The 24,584-nt window shown below is 45.9% G+C and overlaps 1 protein-coding gene across 3 annotated transcripts in view; it reads left to right on the top strand.

Annotated features, from left to right (window-relative positions):
- Positions 1-19,464, top strand: part of satb1b (SATB homeobox 1b) — a 60,972-nt gene extending 41,508 nt beyond the window's left edge. For all 3 annotated transcript variants that reach the window (XM_084556233.1, XM_084556235.1, XM_084556234.1), the window contains exons 12-13: positions 14,380-14,586; positions 16,623-19,464. In XM_084556233.1, coding sequence (XP_084412359.1) covers positions 14,380-14,586; positions 16,623-17,246 — 831 coding nt within the window. In that variant the 3' untranslated portion in view covers positions 17,247-19,464. The remainder of the gene's footprint in view (positions 1-14,379; positions 14,587-16,622) is intronic.
- Positions 19,465-24,584: the final 5,120 nt, after the last annotated feature.

A 24,584-nucleotide genomic window follows, 5' to 3' on the forward strand; every position in this document is an offset into this window, starting at 1 on the left:
CTTATCTCTGGCTCTATCTCGTAATGGGCGCTCCCCGGGCAGCTGGTCTCCCCCCTCGCTACCCAGCCGGCATTGCCACAGCTACCGGCACCACCAGGCCAGTGGCTGCTCCTCCCCGACGGCACCCCTGCAACCCTGGAAAAATTAGAGGCCAGGACCTGGTTTCAGGCTTGAAGCCTCCAAAGCGATCATCTCAAATCCAGCACGTTTCTTTTAAATCTGAAGGATGAGACTGTAGTTTTAGTTTTATGATCTGGGCAGGCAGGGAATCTAAATCAGTGCAGCAATAAGGATGCAAACATATCTATTTCCCTTTCATGCTCTGTCTTTTGTCCCTTAAATACGTAGAGGTACTTGGATTTCCAACACATTTTATGCAAACTGAGCAATCAGTCACTCACTTAAGTCATCCTCTGAGCAAAAATGTGAACTATTTGGTGAATATTTGCTATTTTTCATAAAGTAATTGTAAATTTGCTTCATACCGGTGAGGAAAAAAAACAGAAATCAATTTTACTTTCACAATTTTCTGGCATTTTCTGAAACAAGCGACTAATCTAGATAACATTAATTGATTGATCTCAAAAATAACAGGACCTGAGAGCAGTGGTTTCCCCTGTTCACACCGAGCACAGTCTCCGATACGACGAGGTGTCGGCCTTAATTCACCTGACGTAAGATGTCATTCATTTGATATTTTACAAAACATCAAATCCAGCTTCAAGAATCCAGAGAATCCATTTACAATCCGTGTTACGTTTAGCTGCTTGTTCTCATTCTCATTGACACGATTACTTCATATTTTTATCAGGAACGTAGCTGCATTGTGAGGATATAATGTGTTATCATGTTAAATGCACAAGAGGTTCCTACAGTGTGAATTAGCGAGAAGAAAAAAATGTGTTTGTTCACATTGTCGAGCGTCAGCTTGGGTCGGTAGAGGTTTGCATGCTAAAAAAGCCTTGGGAGAATGCTGCTGCTGCTGCTACTGAGCAGGGGAGTGCAGCCTGGATGTGGTGGAGGATGGGTTAGATGGGCACCATGCCCATATGGGGTCCAGGGAAATAATCGCAGTGGGGGGAGGGGTTGAGGAAGAGGCCTCATCACCGAAGCTGGCACCGTCCCGTCAGCTCGGCGTGCTGTTCAAACCCAGACCTCTTCACTTCAGCTTAGGATTTCCCAGCGTGCTGACGCAAGCACACGGATCAGGTGACGAGGATCCGTCGGCTTCAGTCCTGGAGGCAAACGCCAGGACGTCTTTACAAAGAGGCCGAAAATACATTGAGAAGATGATAAAAATGGAAGGGATCAGGTCACAGTGAGCAGGTAGAACTCCTGTTTACTGGGGAGTTCATGCTCTAGGAAGTCTGTCCTTAGGTGTGTACACAAACTCAGCATCAGATCTGAGTTTATATGCAGCCACATTTAAAACAAGGATCAGTGTCGGTGTATCCAGGGCTGGTGTGTGTGTGTGTGTGTGTGTGTGTGTGAGTGTGTTTGGGGGGTGTTTCTGGAACGCAGCCATTCCGTCCTCTCTTAGGGCTCGTAACCACAGCAGGCCTCTGCCAGCCCTTAACTGCCCCCCCACCCCACCCCACCCTGCCTCTTTCACATATTCAATGTTGCATTTCAATCACTTTTTTACTGCCACATATTCACAGTAGTAACTATAGAGCAGTGAATCTAAGCCGAGCCGTATTACTCCATCAGATTAATAGCTCCTATTCACCGCCAGTCTAAGTGTTCATATTTTTGGTGAGTAATCCACGCGGCCCTTTCCCCCTGATTTATTAGCGCAGATACTGTGTTTACTCTTTTGATAAAAATCAAGAATCATTATTCACGACCCGTTCCTCCCGCGGTTCAAAGTGATCGAGCGCTCCAAGAACGCTCCGTCTCCATTTAGCTTCAGGAGATGTCAGACTTGGAGAAAACAACCGCGCGCCGCTACTGGTCGGAGTCCAGCGAGGACACTGCCAGAATCTGGCGGTATTTGCCAAACGGGCCATTTCATTTCAGCCTGCAGAGGTGCGGGCTGCGATCTGGATAGGCCGGAGTCGACGTCAACATTATTAACTGGCTCGGTAAAGCAATAAGGATGCGAATGCGTGTCTTTCTCTTTTATCCCTAACATACAGAAGAAGAGTAATCCATCAGTCACTTGAGTCACAGTTTGGTGACTGTTTGCCTATTTTCATTGTTTTACGTGCAACAATTTAGATTAGATTAGATTATTGCCCCAATTCGGGCAGTTTGATGTGCATCAGCAGTCGACAACCAAATTCATACCATAAACCAGTACAGTACAATACATAGAAACATAGATATATGTAGCCGACAGTGCAAAGACAGCTTATTTAGAAACCCTACTGCTGAGGGAACAAATGATCTGACATATCTGTTTGATGTGGCCCTCTTAGGGAAGGTATACCTCTTTCCAGATGGCGAAAGTCGAAACTATGGGTCGGCTAAGATGACCTTTGCCCTCTGAATGTCTCTTCCTTGATAAACATTGTCAAGCTGCTGCAGGCTAGTGCCCGTGATTTTGTTTTGGTAAAATTTGACAATGCTCCCCAGACGATTTTTATTAGCGATGCTAAGGTTCCCGCACCAGCAAATCACTGCACAAGTTAGGATTGACCCAATAAAGGATAAATAAAAATTGTTTAAAAGTGATCGTCAACATTAAAATCCCTCAGGATGATTTATTCTGTGCAGACAAAATCAGAAATCATGTTTTCTCTCTATTTCACAGCCTTTCTGTCTTTTTCTGATATTTTACGAAGCAAGCGATTAATCTAGACACCAATAACTGATTGATCTCAAATATAACAGGACCTGAGAGCATACCACTTATTTGATACTTTCCCAAATATCATAATCCAGCTTCAAATTACATGAAAAAATGATGATTTCTTCAAGAATCCACACGTAGAAGATGTTGTCCTTGTCCAGTTAGCTAAGCTATGTTTTGCTATGTTAGGACAAAATCGGGAATCGTGTTCCCACTCATCTTTGGGCCCTGGGAAGTTGTGATTTTTCACAATTTCCTGTCTTTTTCTGATATTTTCAACGAAGCAAGTGATTCACCTAGACAGCATTAATTGATTGAGGACTTGAGAGCAGCAGTTTCCCCTGTTCATACCAAGAACAGTCTGTTAAATGCGAGCCATCGGCTTTAATGCACCTGATAGAAGAAGATGCCACTTATTTGATTATTACCCAAATATCAAAATCCAGCTTCAAATCACATGAAAAGTTGACGATTTCTTCAAGAATCCACACGTAGAAGACGTTGTCCTTATCCAGTTAGCTAGGCTATGTTTAATCTGCTGATTATTCTAGATTAGCTAGATGTCACCTATTTGATATTTTCCAAAACATCAAATCACACAAACACGTGTTGATTTCTTTGAGATCCCACGTGTAGTTAGAAGTCGACATTATGGCTGGAGCTCCGGCTAGCGAGCTCTGCAGCGCTTTGTCTTTCATCCCTGTTAGCAGAGGGATGCTCGCTGTGCTGGCTAGCCCGGCAGAGAGGGCAGCTAATGCTCGGTTGAGCAATGGGAGGTTAGCCGAGCGGGTGGGGTGGGGGTGGAGCGGATCGTGGGCATTCCTCTGACATGACTTTTATGTCTAAACGTCTCCGACACTTCCTGAGAGGGAATTGTGCGACGGATGGAATCAGAGGCCCTGCTGTCATAAAACAAGCTCGCCGGGAGCCCAGCGCACCGCGGGGCTCAAAGCCCTCCGACTCCTCAATGACCAGCAGAGTAAAGAACGCAGTCATCGCCCCCAACGCTGCCCTCCCTCCCCATCTCTCTCTCTCTCTCTCTCTTTCTCTCTCTTTCGCTCATTCTCCCCTGGAAGAGGCTACGCTAATTAGCCAGGCTCTAATGAGACAGAATGGCACTGATCTGGTCCGCCGCTGCGCCACCGGGGGGGCCGAGCAGGGGGGCTGGTGCAGTAGGGGGGAGAGAGAGAGCGAGTGAGAGATAGTAGAGAGAGAGAGGAGCGCGAGTGTGTTGGAGGGGTGGGGGTGGGTTGGTGTATGCCATCTGTCACCCTGCACCCGCCTGGCACGGCAGTCCCTGGAGTGGAGGGTGTGTGGGGGGGTGAGATAGTGATGGCGATGGTGAGTGAGTGAGTGAATGAGTGAGTGCCTCGTTGGTCGAGAGACGTGCAGTCGTAGTAGGTGGAGGTGGGCGGGGGCGGCGGTGGCGGTAGCGGGTGGGGGCACTGATATCAGGAGGAAGGGAGGGTTGTCAGAGTGACTGGAACCACTTCCTCCGTGTTTCGAGAGTTAACTAATTTCCTGTTAGAGTGTTTTTATGTTTTGTTTAGAGCACGCTTTTCTTGGTTTCAGTCTCAGATGTTCACGTACAGAAAACACACGCTCCCCTGTGTCACCCCGCTACGACCAATGGCTGCTCAGCGACAGGGGGGGGCAGATGGCTGACCTTTTGGGTGTCTGTGTCTAGATTGCGATTGCTCAGAGGTTCGTCTGTCACCGAGGAGCCGCTCGGGGTCGGGACGTTTTTGCGTGACGATCTGTGTCGAGATGACGTCCTGAAAGAGTAAAAAAAAAAAAATAAAAATATGAAGCTGCACGGTGACAGTTTGCATCACTCGCCTCATAACTTTTACTCTGCGTGTGGTGACGGGGCGGGCGTCGAGTCTTCAGTTTGTGGGCTTCTCTACACCTCTCTCTCTCTCCCTCTCTCTCAAATTAGGCAGATCAGAGCGAGCGTATCACGGCCCCTAGGGATCTAAAAGGGCCGTGACTGTTTATTAATTGATTTATTTATTTATCTCCTGTGCCTGCTTGGTTATTAGGTTGCCATGGGAAACAGGCTAGGCCAGATCCCCTCTATTATTAAAGACACAATTTCTTGAACTGGAGACCCAGCTGTCTGAATAATTAATTTAGGGAATGAATTATCCTGCAAACGGTAAGTCTCTCTCCCCCCCTCACCCTCCCCCCCTCTGAAATGGGCCCTTCTCTTATTGTTTAATGGACAGTGGAATTCCCACCAGTCTGTTTTCTCCTCACTGTTTCGCTCTGTTTTGTTGAACCCTCCTCCTCCTCCTCCTCCTCCTCCTCCTCCTCCTCTTCCGCGGGAGCACGGGGGTCTCACTGAGCATGCTCAGAGCACTTTGTGTCTCTGCTGCCATCTCTCTCACTTACGCCTTACGTGCCACCTCTCACCCCATCTGTCTTCAACTGCACAACTCACTCCCTCCTCCTCCTCCTCCTCCTCCTCCTCCTCGCCTACCTCCTACCCTGCAGTCCAAACGAGGAATCTGCCCCGACTGTCAGGACTCCAAATTGTCTCTTCGTCATCACCGCTAATGCATTATTACATGACAAATGCTCTCTACTGTGGAGCAGCTGTTAGCCAGTTTGCTAGATAACTGAACTAGCACTTCTCTAATTCCTCAAGGCCCCCCCCCCCCCCCAACCTGTGCTTATCCTTCCAGCCACACACCCAGCCATACGTCGACCTTAACGTCCGAGCCGCCGTTACCGCAAACTTCCCCCTCGCTGCAGCGCCAGGCGCAGCGTTCTGCTAGCTCTTTCTCTCCTGCAAACGTTAGCCAGCTAACCCACTCCCACTGTCTCCACTTCTCCTGACAGACCACACAGGGCTTGTTCTGAGGCCCATTCTCGCTAATCTGATCAGGCAGGCAAATACGCCGGGAAAAGCGCTTTAATGATCCCCCTAATTACCTCAAGTCAATACCAACTGTATTATTAGACTCGGGGAAAATATTCCATTAGGGTGCCCCCCGTGGGAGTCCCCCCTGCGCGCGCTGATGTCACGCGCTGCGCGCCCCCTACGCTTGTAATTAATTTTATTTACACACGCAGGAATGCACAAGGTCGCACCTGCAGCCCGGAGCCGCCCGACTCGGCCCGCCTAATCAGATCTGTCATAATTACCATTCTGCATGCTTCTGACACACGCCGGGAAATATTTCAATTTAACTACAGCCACTAGCTCCGGCAGATGCAGTCTGAGTGAGAGCGAGAGAGAGAGAGAGAGTGTGTGCGTGCATAACAGTGTGTGAGTGAGGGGGAATTACATGGGGAGATATTAGGACCTGTCCTCATCCTGCTTGTGTGCACTTGGTTTTGCTAGCTTCATTCGTTCCACAGCCTCCTCCTTTCTCCGTCGTTTCCTCCTACTTGTCACTATTTTTACAAGTTTAAAGCACAAACCGAGCTTCAAACCAAGTGTGTGTGTTTTGTTTTGGTTTTTTTTAGACGAGTTTCCTGAAAGTTGCACCGAACAGAACACTTTTTTTTTTTTTTTTGGGGCGATGGAATATTTGTTCGCTTTCATTAGCGTCTGAAACAAACTTGTAGACCAATTAAGAACACTTATTTAGCTGACACAGACAATTTGCCGGTTCTCCGCTATTTCAATCCCTAATTCAATAAGATCAGTCATGATTTATCAGCTTAATTATGCTTTGATATTAGCAATTAAACCCCAGCTTTGAATTAAATCTCAATCACGCTCCTGTAATTGATGGAATCAGACTGCATGTAGGTGCTTTTCTTCTTCTTCTTCATTCCGTGTTTGCGGTGTCGCTGCAGTCGCTGTTTATCTGCAGTTCATCTTCGGGGTGTGTGTGTTTGTTGTCTCGGGCGCATTCATCCTCCATCTGCCTCGGTGGGATTGAGCGGGAAAGATTATAAATTTTCGCGGTGGGAGAGAGAGCGGTGTTTGAACGTTTCGGCGTGGTGCTCAAATATCAGCCCACCACCAGGATAAACTAGATTATGGCGCAATTTGAACAGTACTAATATTTGATGGGAGGAGGCACGTGCACGGCGGCGCCATCAGTGACTCCCGTTTTCCGCTCATAATCAATCTGGAGTGGTTATTTCACAAAGAGAGCGACATTAGTTTGTTAAATTAGTTGATATTTAACATGAAGTTTGGTGCATTCATGCTGTTTAGTTTATTTTTTTTTTTGACTGCCGCTCCTGAGCAAAGCAGCATTTTATTTCTGCTGAGAATACAAAGGCTGCACCGTTGTTACCATGTTGTGTGCAGTTGTGTGTGACGAACTTTCTCCTGCAAAAAAAAAAAAAACCCAAACTGTAAGCACACAGATGTTTAATGCGCTCCATTTTTGATGGACTGGTCATTTGCCTTTGGTTATTCTTTATGCTCCATCTGCCTCTGTTTGATCGCTGGAAAAAAAAATTCCCCCGGACACCTCATTGGTTCGGCAGCCGTGACGTAAAGCGCCACACACAGAACCGGTCGGTATTGTTTCTGGGAGCTGAGTGCTGACACAGAGAGGGCCACTTCCTGCACAGTCATGCCTCGCCTGCACAATGTGTGTCGTGTTAGCTGTCAATCTGTTATTGTTGTCAACTTGCTTATTGTATCTGGAGAGGTCGCGACCCCCTCTTCAGAAAACCTTCGCTGTTTGGCTAAGACTTCTCCGTGTCGTGGCTCGAATAGAGCTCCAGTGTTTGGCAGCCGTGATTCAGACTGGCAATTTTCTCTCCTAAAGCTCATCCACTGACATCCTCACAAAAGAGGATAGTGACACAATCTGGCAACGGCAATCTGGAAAGCATCCACTCTGACAAGACTTCAGAGTCACATCCACATGATTTAATAATAAAAAATATATATATATATTTATTTAAAGGCCAGTTCCAAATGATTCGGATGACTCAGTTTTTTAATCCTTAAAAAGCTTTTCCTTAAGAGAAGAAGCGCCTTCGCGATCTGTACATTTCAGAACGGGAAATTTCATCATCCGTTCCTGTGGTCGCAAATCCAACCATCCTTGAGGGCCTATCTGTCGCTTGACAAAGATGTCCGTTTGATCCGCTTGCTCGTTTTTGTTTTTTTTTGTAGTCGTCCTCGCCGCGGGAGGGCTCGGGGACCGGCGTGTGAATTGGAATCAGATGGTGAGGTTGTGAGAAATTATGCGGAGGTAAATAAAAACGTGGCTTAACAATAAATTCAGCTCTTTGATCGCCATATGGTGAACATCCGTAGATATGTCGCAGACAAAGAGGCGTATTTTTAGAAAGACGTTAAATTCCTTTATGTGTATTCTTCCTTTTTTTATATTGTAGCTAATATCTCTGTTGCCTCTGTTGTGTTTTCTTATCTATTGACATCCCGTCCTGCGGCTCTGTAGGTAGAGTTGGTGCTTAGATGTGTCGTTTTGACTGAGTACCAATAGGTTGCTATATAAATACGAGACTAGTCACCAGATCTGTAGGTTGGTAGTTTGAATTAAAGTAAAGGGTATTACCGATGTCCTCCTCAGCATGAGAATGCAAAAACTAGCCAGAGACTGCGTCATAATTCAACATGAAGCACTTTGTTTCAGCAACGTTAGCTAAACTTGCATGCTAGCACGATTACGTTACAAATACGATGAAGATGCCGTTTAGTAAACTTCTTCTTCCCTGAAGTGCAACGTATTGCTGAAATCTTGCTAGCTGCAAACTCTTCCCCGTTCCCGATCACCTTCCTCTCACAAAGCAAATAAGAGACGATTATTTTGGGTGTGCGACGAATAAATCGCACAAACGGCCGACGTATTCGTCTAGCAGCAGAGGTGCTACGATAATGGACGTGTTAAATCCTGAGCTAAATCACAAATTAACTCTGGAAGGGAATAAATGTCGTTAAGGGGCTAGATCGACTTCTTTGGCTGAGACGACGCGTTGCACAAAGACCGTAATAAGCAAATAATTGGGACTTTGTGGTGTATAGCTGGCCTGCTAGCTGTCCTGCTAGCTGTCCTGCTAGATGGGTACAGTGTGTTCTTACTATATTTTCTGGTGCGCCATCACGATCCTCTGACCCCGTTTCCACCTCCCTTTTCTTCCTCGCATTACGCCGAGGACAGTTTGTACCGTCAGGGCCGTCCTGTCTGCACATAAAGACTCGCTCGCGCGCAAAAACAAAAGTTTAGTCGGTTATTGCTTATCGTTGCGGGAGATCCGCGTATGCCCAAGCATCGGGAACATCTCGAGACTCCGCCGTCATCAGCAGATGGGCGTCCACCGTGGCGTAATGTTTTTACAGCGCGGCCGGGGAAGAGAAACAGGTTTGAACATACCGTGTTATCGGCTGCATTTATCTGCATAGTGCTGTCTGCCAGCGCTGGGCCTGAGCCAGGTTCAAGGAGGAGGAAAGACAGTAATGCATTGTCTTCCCCCTACTTTTAGCTCTCTCTCTGTGTGTGTGTTCAGACACAGCAGAGGTTTGTCTGGCTGCCTCCAAAACGGCCTTCTCCTCCAACCAACCAGCCAGCCACAACAATAACCGCAATCATTTCTTCATATTTCATATTTTTGATGTGTCATCTTGCCCCTCTATCTTCTCCAAACGGTCAAAAATCAGAACGTACTCGCCGACTCTTTCTGTTGGGTTGAAACTGAGGCATTATTTCTGGTCACGCAGTAATCCGAGGACGGAAAGAGGGAGGGGATGGGAGGAGGAGGAGGAGGAGGAGGAGGGTGAAGGGGGGGCTCAAATGGCAAATTGATGGACATCTGTTGGCTTATTTTATTTATTTTTGCGGTGGCCGAGGTCAGCTTGATGGGGCTGATAACGAGCAAATGAGATTAGAGGGAAGGTGTTGGTCCAGGCCGTGTGACAGCCCTCTCAGTCTGTGTGTCTCACAGCAAAGCTTTTTATTTTTTTTTCTGGTTTTTTGTCAGTGTTCCTCTGAGCTTCCATGTCGCGTTTGCAGCGGCGGCAGCAGCAGCGACCGACCCGAGCGGGTGGGAGGGTTGAATACCATGCTGTTCCTCCTGACAGAGCCGGCCTATGCTCTCATTGGCAGCTTGTGACTGCAGGACTCACACACACGGTGCGCTGCGTTGCATAGCTGGGTGAATCTCGCGCATGAATTCAACTATTGTGTCGCAAGGAAAACATTTTTAACAGAACACCCGCTTGCTATTTATACCGAAACTTGTACAATGGTCTGCTGAGGCTCATGGGGCTCTGCTCGCAGCTGACCTCGGGGGTCATGAGGTGTCCATTTTAACTTAACCCGGAGCGCGTCCGGCCCGTGGTCAGATCACAAAAATGGAAAAACATAAAAGGGACTCCCTGGTTTCCCGTCCGGTTGCTGGAAACTAATTAATAATTGAGCGGCGATGACCCGGAGGCGGCGGATTATGGTGCAATATTGTTGCAGGTGTGTGCCAGCATGGCGAGGTAATCCTACGCCTGTCGGTACTTATTGCTTCGATGAACCGGTTTGCAGCATCTGTGAGTTCAACCGAGAGATGTGTTCCGCATCCAGATAAACTGACTCTCCGGTTCACGGCTTGATCTAGGATTTCCTGAGGATGTATAGGTTAGGGAGGTGTGCTACTTAAAAAGCTAGTCAGTATTTGTTCCAAGTATAAAAGAGTAGTACCGACAAAGTTTTCTTACCCCTGACCCGATACCGATCTTTTAATATTCAGTATCGTCCGATCCGAGTCGCGATCTGATCTTAAATCGACAAGACTTCCTCCTCTGTAGATCGAGTCGACTGGATTCAGTCCAATAAATCTTTCTGTCAAAGTTAATGTAGTGTGGAGAGGGTAGCTGGTACCTTGTGTTCTCTACTCCACAAATGTTCTGGTCATCCAACACTGCCATAAACTCCCTAAACCCTCTCCGGAAGATTTTTCTCTTTGACGCTGTCTCTGGGAAAATCTCTGTCTGACTGACTTCATTTTCCAGAGTAAAGTTCTTCCACACAACAGACACGTTTACCCACGGTTCCTCTTCTTCTTCTACTTAGATTCTTAGCAGCTTTGACGCTAGCTAACCGCCATTAAAACAGACAAAGAAGAAGACATTTGGACGTGACATGGCTTTGGTTTATGGCGGACCTAAAATACATAAAGTCTGATACTGATTTAATAGTTTTGGTGTCTGTCAAACGCCTGGATCGACCCTGATAGCGATCTGGACATCTCTACTAACAGTTATTGTAATGCTTAGTGTTTATTGTCACAAAAAGCTTAAAGCTTCGTCTGTATTTTTAGCCCCTGAGGTGAAACCTTGAGATTACGCTTCTGATCTGACCATTTTAGCGCCTCTCTTCACTCTTAATCTCGATCTTACTTCACTTTCGTTACTGTTTCTGTGCTGGACAGTCAAATGCAACACGTCTGACATCGTTTGCTGGCCGTGGCTGCTTGTGTTGTCTTTTTTTAAAGCATCTGTGAGAGGTGTGAGACTCCACCGCACGCCTATTAAAATAAATCCGTTACTTCCATTTTTAATAAGAATGCATGTTTTTCTGCAGGTGATAAACAGCCGGCTCTTCGGCCTGACGCTGTAGAAAGTATCACCAGACTTTTGGTTCCTGCTGCTGCAGCGGCATCGAGCAGCCAAGAGGCTCAAAACCTGAGAAAATATCTTCACAGCAGCGGGTGCAGCAGCGTTAAGCGCTCGTATTCTCTGCTGGTCGGCGAGCAGGGGCCTGCTCCGAGCTACCCGTTCTATTTATTTATAGAGAGCCCTTAATGATCTTCAACAAAACGCAGAGTACACTGGATTGAAGAGCCCTAGATTTTTGTTTTCTGGACCGCATTGGAACACTTTAGCGGCAGGGGCAGCAAGTTCCATGATCCAATCAAGAGCAGTTGGTGCTTGTCAGCTGCGGTGGAGAGGCTCCACAAATTACATTAAACAATAACGGGAGAAAACAGATTTTCTGCGGCGCGGGAATGTTAGAGATAAAAATCAAGTTGATGCAAGGAAAAGAAAATGATAAATACTACAATTTAAAATATATATATTGAATTATTTTTTTTAGGAAATACTTTTTATGCATTTTTTTTTTTTTTGTAAGTTTACAGACAAACGAGGGAGCCTCTAACTTCTGTCACTGTCTCTCTTTGTCCCCCGCCGTCTCCGCCTCTCTCCCCTGTCTCCCTGCCTGGCCTGTGGAAGCAATGCAATTAGACAAACACAAACAAAGCTCTTGAAACTGCCATGGAAAATGCTGACTGTCCACTGTCCGCTGTCCGCTGTCCACGGCCCCGGGTGCGGCGCTAAACTGCCGCTCGGCGCACAAAACATTTCGCAGACGTTGCTGTGTTTATGGCGCAAGAAGGCGAAATGTCAGCTCAGAAACGGCTGCGGTAATCAAACACAGGCAGCCACACAGGCTGAACATTCACACTTGTGAACTAATAAACTCCCCGTACTTTATTTCATCAAATGGACTTCCTGGCATTGGGATGGAGTTCACGTCGCGCCTTTTGTTTGATTGGCTCTGCTACTTTGGGTTTAATCCTGCTGGTTCGGGGAGTGTTTGAGTTGGATTACTCCATCGTTGGGCTGGGGTACTGTTTCCCTGGCTTTGACAAGATGGTGTGCGGTGGCTTGTGTGTGTTTGTGTGTGTGTGAGTGTGTGTGTGTTCCTTCTCGCTACCGAATCAGCTGAAACCACAGACAGCCCAACTGGAGCGCCGTCCAAATCCCTCTGCATGCAAATTAAAAACGCAACAATAAACGTGGCAAAGGAACAAGGTGGGCACACAGGCTTTATGGCCCCCTCTACCCTCACCCCCAACACTCTCCCTCTCTCTCTCCCTCTCTCTCTCTCTGTGTCTCTCTCCCTCTCTGCTTCCTCCAAAACCCCTCCTGGGTTTGATGTGGCTTATGGGAGGAGTTGGAACAGGGGACAACCAAACTGCTGAGTTATCTCTTGCATGCAGTGTGGCGGCGTGGCTCTGCCCTCTCTCTCTCTCTCTCTCTCTCTCTCTCTCTCTCTCTCTCTCTCTATGTGTGTGTGCATGTGTGTGTTTGTGCGTTTGTGTGCAGACCAGCAGCACGGTGTAATCCCGTGGAAATGAAAGGTGCTGCCGCGCACTGGCCGGGAGATTACAGCGCCGCTCTGTCGCGCTGCCAGGACAGGCTACCCGGCTGAGAGAGTAGAACCCCTCTACCCCCTTTCTCTCCCCCTTTCTCTCCCTCTCTCTCACACCTCGCTGCTTCTCTTTGACGCAGCGTTTCCCCCTCGCTGCTTTCCCCTCGGCGGCCGTTTCCCTTTCTTCTTCTTCTTCTTCTTCTTCTTCGTCCACTCACAGCTCTCTCGTAGCTTCGCCGCTATCTCTTGCCCACCTCGCCCTCCCATCCACACTCGTCCTCCTCCTCCTCTTCGTCCTCCCACTCATCTCCTCTTCAGCGCTATTTCCTTTCCACTCTTGCTCACTCGCTCGTTCACCCCCCTCGCTGGCCCGCTGAGGTTTAGGTCGTCACATCTCGCCACGTCACTCTGGCCTCTCTCGTAGACGGAGCCCTTCTGTCTGAACCGTTTTGCGAGTTCTCAGTTTAGCTCGGTGAACAAACACGTATTTTTAATTGTACCGTAGCCGCGAGACGTTTCAGTTCACAGCCTTCAGGCCGCAAAGTCTGGTCCGCGCTAATCTAAAGCACATAAATAAAAGGAGACCGGGCTGCAAAGTTTAAATCTGGGGCTGCAACCAACAAGTTTTGTCTAGAAAAGTCCAAGAAGTCAGTTTATAATGTGTATACATGCATATATAAGAATAAAATGAGCAACTTGAGCCTTCCACTTATGGTTAAACATATTTTTCGACTTGAAACATGTCATTTTGATCCGTTTGACTGGAACCTCAGTGAGATTTGAACACACTATGATCAAACTATGATCCTTCTCTGAACAGATGGGTAACTGGGTTGTCATGTTCACCTGCTGCTGCTTTAAACATATAAAAACAATATATGAACCCAGACGTGGACCTGAAGTGAGCCAGTCCCGTGTGTCGCCCTCGTTCTGAATCTTTCTTGAAGTCAGACTCATTGTCTTAAAGCGTTTCTGATTGTAATCCTCTCCCTCAGCTCTGTCTTTCATGGCCCTCTGCTGGAGCGTTTCAAACATGGGAGTCACTTTTGCTTCCTCCCAAGGGTGCTGCTCGATAAACGCGCGTGTGTGTGTATGTGTGTTTCTTGTCACGTTAAATTGTTCCTTCCTGCTGCGCTGCTTGACCTTGACTAATTCACATCTTCATCTTCAGCTGTGGAGGAAAAAGAGTGCAGGTGCAGATATGGTGAAACAATGGTTTGGTTTTGTGTGTGTGTGTGTGTGTGTGTGTGTGGTTTTGGTTTAATTATTTTTATTTCTTTTTTGTAAATGCAGGAAATTGTTCCTGTGAAACAATATTTTTGATTTGTTCTAATTACTTAAATCATTTGGAATGATTTAATCACGGTACTTTGAAGCAACTTTTTTTGAGTTACTTTCTCCATCAAAACAAAGCAGGTTCAGTGGCGTTTGCTCTGTGGTTGAACCGTCTCCCTCACTGATCCATTTTTATTTCTTTTATTTGTTTTTGTTTTTCTGCAGGGCTGGCTCTGTGAGCTGCTGCGTTGGAAGGAGGACCCGTCTCCGGAGAACCGGACGCTCTGGGAGAACCTCTCCATGATCCGACGCTTCCTGAGCCTCTCGCAGGCCGAGCGCGACGCCATCTACGAGCAGGAGAGCAGCGCTGGGCAGCAGCACCACAACGAGCGGCCGTCGCACCTGATACACATTTCTACCGACCAGCTACAGGTGAGCGTCGCCGCATGTCCCGACAGAGTCCCTACGAGTCTCTGGGCGGCACAGTGGCGTGGTGGTTAGCACTGAGGCCTCACAGCTAGAAGGTTCTGAGTTCGAATCCATGGGTCGAGTTAGCATGTTCTCCCTGTGTCTGCGTGGGTTCTCTCCAGGTACTCCAGCTTCCTCCCAGCGTCCAAAGACATGCTGGTTAGGTTCATTGGTGACTCTAAATTGGCCGTAGGTGTGAATGTGAATGGTTGTCTGTCTCTCTGACCTGTGATAGACTGGAGACCTGTCCAGGGTGTACCCCGCCTCTCACCCCAATGACACCTGGTACAGGCTCCAGCACCTCCATGACCCTACACAGGACAAGCAGTTACAGGAAAGAATGAATGTCCTAAAACCCGTGCATGAATAGAAGCTAAATATAGATGAATACTGTGAATGTGTTCTTTGACCTGGGTTGATTTCACTCATGCATACATAAAAAAAAAATATGCACAGATTGAAATGCATAAAGTGAATCTGCAGCTTTTTTATTAGTTAAAGTCATTTTTCAATAATGAACTATCTTTATATGATCGTAAATTGAACATATTTAGGTAAAAATCTGCAGTAGTCCACTTAAAAACTCAAAAGCCAGCCTCTGCTCTTCGTGCATGATTCTTAAGGCGTGTGTCGAAAACCCCCTCATCTTCCCCCTTTCATTTAATCTCCACTGATTTTGCAGGAATTTGAATAAACAACACTTTTGTTACGAACGCTTGTAAATTAGAAACAGGGCAACACTTCAAAGTTCCTACTTTTTCTGCAAAAAAAAAAAAAAAAAATCCCTTTTCACAGATATCATTAGGCTGAACTTATTTAACAGAGCCGCTTTATAAGAGACATCTGGCAGATGAATAGAAAATAACACACACAGCCTCGGTTAACGGTCGAAATATCTTAATGAAGTACAATAATACTTCTATTAAAAGTCTGAGCCACAGCTGAGCGCTTGATTAGTTATTTGGTTACTTGGATACATGGCCGGCGTTTCACAAAGGCTGTCATTTACTGGATATAAATAAGGTAATAGGATTTCTTCAGTTTCAGCGGCAGATATGGAATGAGGGAATTTTGCGTTGCATGCGAGCAGAAATGGTTGCAGATTGATCAAATAGGATTATTTCTGATTTAATGGTGCACATTTACATCGCCCATAAGAGACCAGTGTTTAAACATCTCGTGCCGGTCTCTCCTCCAGCGCGGCGCGGCGGCCAAATTAGCTCACATTAGCTCGACGAGAACTATCATGGCTCGGTATATTGGGTACAGTAAAAATCACATCTTTGGGTGCATTTGTGCAGCTGGCAAGCACAGTCCCTGCAAAGTGTTGTTTTGCAAACTTCATTATGAAACACCTATCTGCAGTGTCTGACTCAGAAATGAAAATAAAAGAGCACCCATTCGGCGGGGTCAACGGGGACCACGAGTTGCCCACTCGCTCCCCTCTCCAACCACACAATGAGACATTTTGCGAGTAATGTGTCATGTGTTTACACTAACGGGACTCTGGCGGCCCGGTGAAAGCCATCGATAGCATTCTCGCGCCGCGGCGAATCAGCCAGACCATCGCGGCGTTGAATTGTGAGCTTGTTTATCGCCGCCTGGCAATGGAGCCCGATAAGCGGCGGAGGATATAATGGAGAGGCCGGCCTCCCTGTGAATTCCCTCTGTGCGCGGGGCTGATTGTGTCGTTGGAGCTGATGTGTGCGAGGGTCTCCGTGAGTGTGTCGCCGTCGCCTCTACCCCCACAATGAGACACAATCTCCCGCAACCGAAAAAAAAAAACAGAAAACAAACCTCATATCTTCACAACTGATTACTCTCAATGAGATATTACACAGAAAATTCCTTCAACCAAGTGGCTGTTCTCTACACAGCGGGCCTCTTTTCCTCACAACTCAATTGATTTTAATGAAAGGCCTTATTAAGGCGCCGATAAGTGTTCACTGATAACATTCCCATCTCCTTTCTTTTTATTATTATTTTTTTTCTCACTGCAGGCTCAGCCGCCTCAGACACTGCAGCACCAGCCCTCCATGTCCCTCCACCCCTCCCAGCCCCTCTTATCCCAGCAGCCCTTGCAGCAACAGCAGCCCACCACCGGCCCCCGGTTGCCGCCGCGCCAGCCCTCCACCGCGTCTCCGGCCGAGACGGAGGACGAGGGCAGCCGCGGAGGCAGCATCAAGTCCCGCACCGGCGGAGGGAAGATCTCCCTGGAGGCGCTGGGCATCCTGCAGAGCTTCATCCAGGACGTGGGCCTGTACCCCGACGAGGAGGCCATCCACACCCTCTCGGCCCAGCTGGACCTGCCCAAGCTCACCATCATCAAGTTCTTCCAGAACCAGCGCTTTTATGTCAATCACCAAGCCAAGGCGCCCAAGGAGCCCGGCAACAACAGCAACAGCACCGCAGCCACCACCAACACCAACACCAGCAGCAGCAGCAGCAGCAGCAGCCCGGCCTTCGAGGAGGAGCTGACGGACTTCAGGGAGAGCGGGGAGCTGCTGAAGGAGCTGGAGGAGAGCACGCAGACCAACAGCACCATCTTCTCCATCAAGATCGAGGAGCAGCTGGGCCGGGGCGCCGAGGCTCAGTCGGAGTCGGAGCACGAGGCCAAGGAGTAGGACTCTCTCCCCCCCCAACCCCGCCGCCCGGATCACGTACTGAGAGCTTTCTTGTCCACGCACACAGACTGATGACTGTGCTAAATGTGACGCTCCGGCCGAGACAGAACCACCGCACTGCAAATAAAGGAAAGTAGTGTTTTCAATCAGCACAGCGTCTGGACTGTATGAGGAGTGTTTATATATATATATCAAACTCACAGGCTGTGTGAAGAGAGTGTTCTCACGCCGGAAAAGCCCCCCACCCCGTTTCAGACTCTTTTTGGATTTTGTAAAACTTGTATTATTCACTGTAAAGACTGATGCATCATTTAAATAATCTGCACAAAAAAAAAAAATTATTCTAAGTATGTTGCCGTGGATATTTGCTGACTGCACTCTATGTCTGTTGTTTTACACTGACTTACTTTATCTTTTTTGAGCTACTGAATCTATTCGGGAAAAAAATAAATAAATAAATAAAAAAAAAAAAAAAAAAAAAGAAGAAGTTCCCCTGGAGTTTGCTAGGACTTTGATAGGTGTTTACGTACGTGACGTTTAACTGGATTTTTTTATTTTATTTTTATTTTTTAAAAAAGAAAACAGCAAATGAAATCAAGGACCAAGTGGTTGACAAGGCCTTAATTATGAGGTATCAAGTCTGGAGCCTGCTGGCAGATTAGTTATTCTTTTAAAAAGCGCATAATGTGATTATGGATCACTCCAATCTCTCTCTCCGGAGCGCCATCACCCAGCCCAGGTGCATCTCCGAGAATAGCTCAGTCTTTTATTTGTTAGGGAAGAAATATAAATATATATATAAATAGACATTATATTGTAACTGTAAAAAAAAAAAAGAATAAAAAAAAATTAAAAAAAAAAATTACAGTCTTAAAGAAACTATGCCAACAAATGCCTTGTACTATACGGCACTGCCGACGTTAGATTATTTTGCAAAACCTTCGTCACTGTAACTTTCTGAATTGCCACACAGTTAGAAATGTGAAATCCACGATCTTTATGTTGTCCGACATTTATTTATTTGCAGTTCATGCAGTGTTCCTGATGTAATTACTTTTTTTTAATTATTTTTTTTTTTTTTACGCTTTTTTATTTTTAATCCCACCAACATTATTATTATTATTGTTATTTTTATTTTATTTTTTTTCTATTTATAAATGTGATTTTCGATGGGCAGTAAAAACAAAAAGTGTCTTAAACGTTTTAAATGGAGAAATGTGCTTTAAAGGTTGCCTATAAAAAACAAAAAATAAGTGCTGTATGTCGAGCAACTCATGCTACAAGCTTCACGATTTAATGTTGTATGCAATTTTTACTATCATGCAAATAAGCTTAGGTAAAAAGACTAACCTATAGAACACCTTAGAAAGAAAAACATATGCAATCTGTGTGAAACTCGATGTCTGCGATGTGTCTTCCTTTGGTTAACAATCCAATTCAAAAAGCTACTCCTGTATAAATATCCTGTATAAAAGTGTTTCTTTTTTATGAGTTGATTTCGATGAGAACACCGATGAGTTATTTTGTTACGACTGACCGTTTTATAAGTGTTTCTCGGTTCCTTTCTGCAGAAATGTTCTAACTAGAAGTGGTTCTTGATTGTTAATTACACGATTAAACTGTTTGTATTGTACCACAGATTTCTTGGCATTAACTTGACCAGACTCTTTTGACCTCAGAGGAGTTTCTTTCATTCTTTTTTTTTTTTTTTTTTAAATCATGTGTCTCCTCCTCTGGAAACAAAAGACCATGTGAAATGTTTTTAAGGAGATCGGCTCCCCCCGGTCGCGCCGACTCGTCCGGACACGCTTGTCATCATTTGTAATAACTGTAAATATCACATCTTATGAATCATTGATTGTTTATTATTGTAAATATATTTGAAGTTTGTGCAAGAGCTCACCGTGCAAAACTGAATTCAAGCGCTCTGTCGTGCCTCTCGAAACCGACTGTACCTGAGCTCTACCTACTGCATCTCCACTTCTACTGCTGAGTGTATCTGAAAACACCTGTGAAATCTGAAATAAATAAATGTTAGGTGTGAACACCTGTAGTGGCGAGGCCCCTCTGCAGGAAGCTCCGAAACGGCGCAGGTGTCCCAACCTCGCTGTGAACCCCAGGGTGAGGCCAGGTGTCTGCACCTTTTTAGGAAATTCAGCCTCACCTGTTAACACCCTGCGATGTGTGCCAGCCTGTCTGGGCCAGCGTTCCCTTGATGTTCTGCTCTTTTTTTTTTTTTTTTTTCATGAATAAAAAAAAAAAAAAAAAAACCTAGAGCGTTATCGGTGTGTGTGTTCAGAGGGAAAGAAAAATGACATAAAACATCTCGCGGAAGTGTCAGACGCTCTCGGGAGGATTTCGTCGGAGGTGATGATCGCGGTGCGGCGTTAAGAGGTGACGAAAAAAAAAAGAGGAAAAAGATTTACACAATAAAATAAACAGGCTGCGTTATATCTTTTGACATTACAAATGGTTTACTCTCTGACGAACAGAGGTGAAGGCACCGACAAACAACAGGAACTTGAGCGTAATACCCCTCCTCATTATCACTGTTTTCATAAGGATCAGTCGTGTTTGCCTCAGCCTCACAAAAGGTTTTTTTTCCACACAGATGGCTAATACTCTCCTCCCAACAGTGATTCTCGGTGGCCACGAGAATTAAAAGGATCCCTTTGAAAAGAGGAGAGTTTTAAGGAAGTTTTAAGGAACGGAGAGGTTAAACACGTTAGGGGGAGGGCGATGCAGAAATCACCGTCATTGAGCAAATATAAAGGAGCTGAAAAGGGGTTTCCAGCCACGGTTTGATAGCGACACTAGAGAGATCCAGTTCTGTGCTTTAAACGCTGGAGTCTCGCCACGGGTGGGTATCACGGGTGATTGCTCGGAGAAGACTGGCAAGCTCGGTTTTAAACTCCGTCTCCATTAGGCTGTTCTCTGGCTCTCTCCACGGCATCGAACACACTTCAAAGACTTTCCCCCAGATGTCAAAATAGAAATCATAATTACGACAAGAATGGTGACTGATGAATCACCGGCTCTGTTGCCCCGGGCGTTCTCATGCTGCTGCTTATTTATTTATTTTTAAATAATAATAAATTAGCAAGGCTACACAAGATAAGTTTCCCAGAAAGCGTCTATAGGCGATGCCACATCACGCTGCGGTGCGCCACGTTCAGGACAAAAAAAGAAATTTAAAACGAAGGCCCCAGCAGACAGATACAATATCTTCTTGTGATATTTGTAGAAATCCTCGGTTTCGCAGCAAATAAACTGTTTTTTTCCACCACATGAAGGTTCCAGTTGACGCGCGCGGCTGGCAGGCGGCTGGGTGGAGCGGCTGAGGTCAAAATGCCAAATAAAAAGTTTAATTTTAACCCGGTGAGATGCACAGGTACGTATATTTAGCTGCGAGAGAAGCTTAAGCAGAAATACATCTAATCCATTAATGAGTCGTCTAGAAAGTGAAATAACAATTTAGGTCAAAGCCGCTTGAAGAACAAATTATGGGTGGAAAGATTTGCCTCATGGTCTTTAAGTTTTAGCAAATACTGCTTTTAAAAAGAGGTCACTCAAGTAGAAGCGTATATAACTTTGCAAAGTGTGCAAAATATGTTAATTTTTCTTTAACTGATGCAAAGAAGTTGAGAAGGGTGGAAATAAAAGAGTGAAGGAGGCCGAAATGTGTAGATGGATGATGGTGGAGGAACAGAGGGAGAGAGACTCGGGGTGCGGGGAACATCTCAGGAAGCTTCGGCTCCTTGTAATGAACAGCAGAAGAAGAAGAAAAGAGAAGGACGGGTAGGGTGAGGGGTTGAGATGGTTAGGACGCACCTTTATAGGAATATACATGGGGCATGGTCTAGTTCCTGTAACCGCTTGGGGGGGCTGGAGCCTATCCCAGCCATCATCGGCCGTGAGGTGGGGTACAGCAGTCTATCAGAGGGCTAACACAGAGAGACAGACAACACCTGCGGCCAATTTAGAATCATCAATGAACCTAACCAGCATGTCTTTGGACGGTGGGAGGAAGCTGGAGAACCTGGAGAGAACCCACGCAGACACAGGGAGAACATGCAAACTCCACACAGAAAGGAACCAGTCGGCCATGATGGATTTGAACCCAGAACCTTCTAGCTAGCAGTGAGGCATCAGTGCTAACCACCATGCCACTGAAGTTAAGTTACACTAACTTCATTTGAACTGTAGCACTGTTGATTTTTAGGTTTTATTAGCAGCTAGCTAAAGGTAAAGCTAATTAAACAGAGATTGTTGTGCCGTGCAAATCCACAGATGCAGTGACTCTTGTGGTAGTTAAGTGAACTGTTACGGTAAAATGCTTTTACTTTGACAGTCACACTTCCGCCACTTCCTGCACACCTTGGACTGCCCCCGACCCCCGACCCAAGGAGATAAAACCACAGCGCCTCCATTGTTCTCTCTCGTTCATATTGTAGACATTTTGATATAAAACCTAGCCTGTCTCAACCAGAATCAGAATCAGAATCATGTCTCGCAATTGGATAGTCCTGGCAGATCTTCGCCAGAGAGACTCAGACCAACTTTTCACCGCCAAGATTTCGTGAGCGGGCTCTGGCTTCCAAGCTGTGTAAAGTCTTATTTGGTAAAGATGTCGAATACTGAGGGGAAGTTAAAAACGACAAAGCAAGGGGCAACAATTAAGCTAACGCATTTATTGCTAACAACTGCATTTCCTCAGATGGCCACTAGAGGCCGTCTCCAAAAGTCTGTAGAACTTTATGTTAAAATGTTCAACTTTACAGCAGAAATAAACATGTTTACAACCTGGTATGAAAACTATTTTGGTCTCTATAGCTAATCTCTCCACTCATGACAACTGAACGGGGGAGAATTTCTCCAGAACTCAAGGTTTAAAGTTATGGATGTTTAAGGGGCGTGGCTGCTTTGAGTGACAGGTCCTCACAGGTTGCTAGCTGTCTGTAGCCTCAGCTCCACTCACGCTCCATCTCTTTGACCATTTTTTAATTGTCTGGGAGTTAATTGGAGTCAGGCGACGCCAAGATGGAGACGGCCGAGAGACCGAGCTTCAAAAATGTACGTACTCAAACACAAGTTTAAAAATGCTGAAAAAAAAAAAAAAAAGCAGTATTGAAGTGACAGTTTAAACAAACAACCCAGAGGAAAAAAGAAACATACAGTAGGTGTACGTCGTTCCAATAATGTGCATTACGTACTGCTAGGATGCACATCTGCAGGACGGACACATTTAAAGAACGTACACATGCTTCGGTGAACACGAACCCCCCAGAGTACCCGTGAACATGTCAATCAACGGTGAACATTAACACTTCACAGGCAATCGGGAGCGAGGCAGGAGTTTGCTTCGTGAATATAGATTTTTAAAGTGTGAATCACATTTTTGTGCGCATCAAAACAAAGACTTAACAACTCCATAAAACATGTCTGGGAGCCGCCTCGCTGCCTCGCTGCCGGCTGAACCAGGAGAAGAACGGCTCACAACTTGGCTCGGCCCCCTCACAGCTTTCTGTTATCTAATTAATCGCGTGATACTCGGGCCAGTGTTAGCACTCATCAGCCTAATATGCAACATTCTGCAATTAGAAAAAAAATTCTGAGAATCTTAGAACATCATGAGGTGGAGTAATTCTATTTCTGGCTGCTGGTGAGCGGCTAAGCATTAACCTTGTAAAAACAGAAGTCAGCAGAGGTTCTGGAAACACAAAGTCCCGTCCTCACGAGGAGAGATGAGCACGTTTAAAGAACCCAGAAACTGAGGAAGAGGAGTTTTAGATGGACTGTGTGTTTCTGATATGTGATCAAGACAAAGAAAAGATGCACAGCTGTTGATTTGTCCCCCAGCTGTGTACTGTACTGTAACCAGAGCTTATTATAGTCTCAGCTGACAGTGGTGACATTAACCTTTTTAACAGGATTGAAAAAATAACTGAAACACACTGAATATGACATGAATATACATGTTGAGATTCTTTACTTTTTTGTGGTGCAATCAAGACTTCTGGTCAGTTATACACTTTTAAGGGTCGGACAAACCAAACCCGACATAAGAATTACCAACAACAAAGGCCGACTGTGGCATTTCCTCGTGTTGCCCATCTTCAGCCGACTAGCATATACTCTACATCATGCACCTTGAGAAGATGCACCGATCAGCCACAACATTCAGAAGTAAATAACATCGACCATCTTGTGACAATCCAATGTTCTGCTGGGAAACCTTTGGACCTGGACCAGCACCCACCTAGACCAGACCAGACACCCCCACCCCATAGCAATGACACTCCTTGATGGCAGCAGCCATCCCCAGCAGGATGCAGCCTGACACAAGACACACACACAAAAACACTTTAGGAACAACTAAAAAAAAACATGAAGAACAGCACAAGGTGTTGACCTGGCCTCCAAGTTCACTAGATCCCAAACTGATCAAGTATCTGTGGGATGATCCACAGAGGCCGGAGTCAAATTCCTTGTATGTGTCATACTTGGCCATTAAAGCTGATTCTGATTCTGATTCTGATACGTACAAGTTTAAGCTTTCTGCTTGGTCTTAACTGTTATGCTACAGTAAATTAATTATTTCAGCGTTCTATAATTGCATAAAAGTCTAAAAGACGGTCATAGCAAGGAGATAAATTGACATGTGAGGGAGATCCAGAACATAAGTTACAATTCTGAGAGGAGCGTCAGACCTGGAAGATGAGCAACGCTAGTTTTATGCAACATAATTTCAGATAAACTGATACTGAATCAAATCCTAACCCTGTGAATCAGAACTGAATCAATTCGGGGAACCAGTAGTGATACCCAACCCTATTACAATCAAAACAAATGGGCAAACGGTGATGTCTAGATGAGTGGGTCAGAACATCTCCAGAACTGCAGCTCCTGTTAGGTGTGTCTAGTCTGTTGAGGTCCAATGAACAAGAGAAACCAGAGATGGGGTCATGGAAGACCAAGGATCATCGTCTATGTGGAGATTCCATGCCACTAGGCAGTATATCAAACACACTGGAATAACGTGCATTTTACAAGTGGCAAGCCACAAATAGTTGCGATCCCTCCATCAACACAAACCCTGACACCCCGACGCAGCGTTAAAAGGCCAACGGCAGATTTATTGGGCAGCGTCTTCGTTCTGTTTCTGCTGCGTTTAGCTCCAGATTAATAGGGACGTTACACTCAGGTTGTTGCTGCACAACGTCGGCAGGTCTGGCTCGTGCAGGGGAGTCCTCTGCGCCTACCCACGAGCCCTTGGGACTGCGCAGTAAATCAAACAGGAAATGCAGCAGAAAGCCTAATAAAGTTATTCTAATGATA

This window comes from Chelon labrosus (genome assembly GCF_963514085.1).
Source record: "Chelon labrosus genome assembly, chromosome: 12".
Taxonomy (NCBI): Eukaryota; Metazoa; Chordata; class Actinopteri; order Mugiliformes; family Mugilidae; genus Chelon; species Chelon labrosus.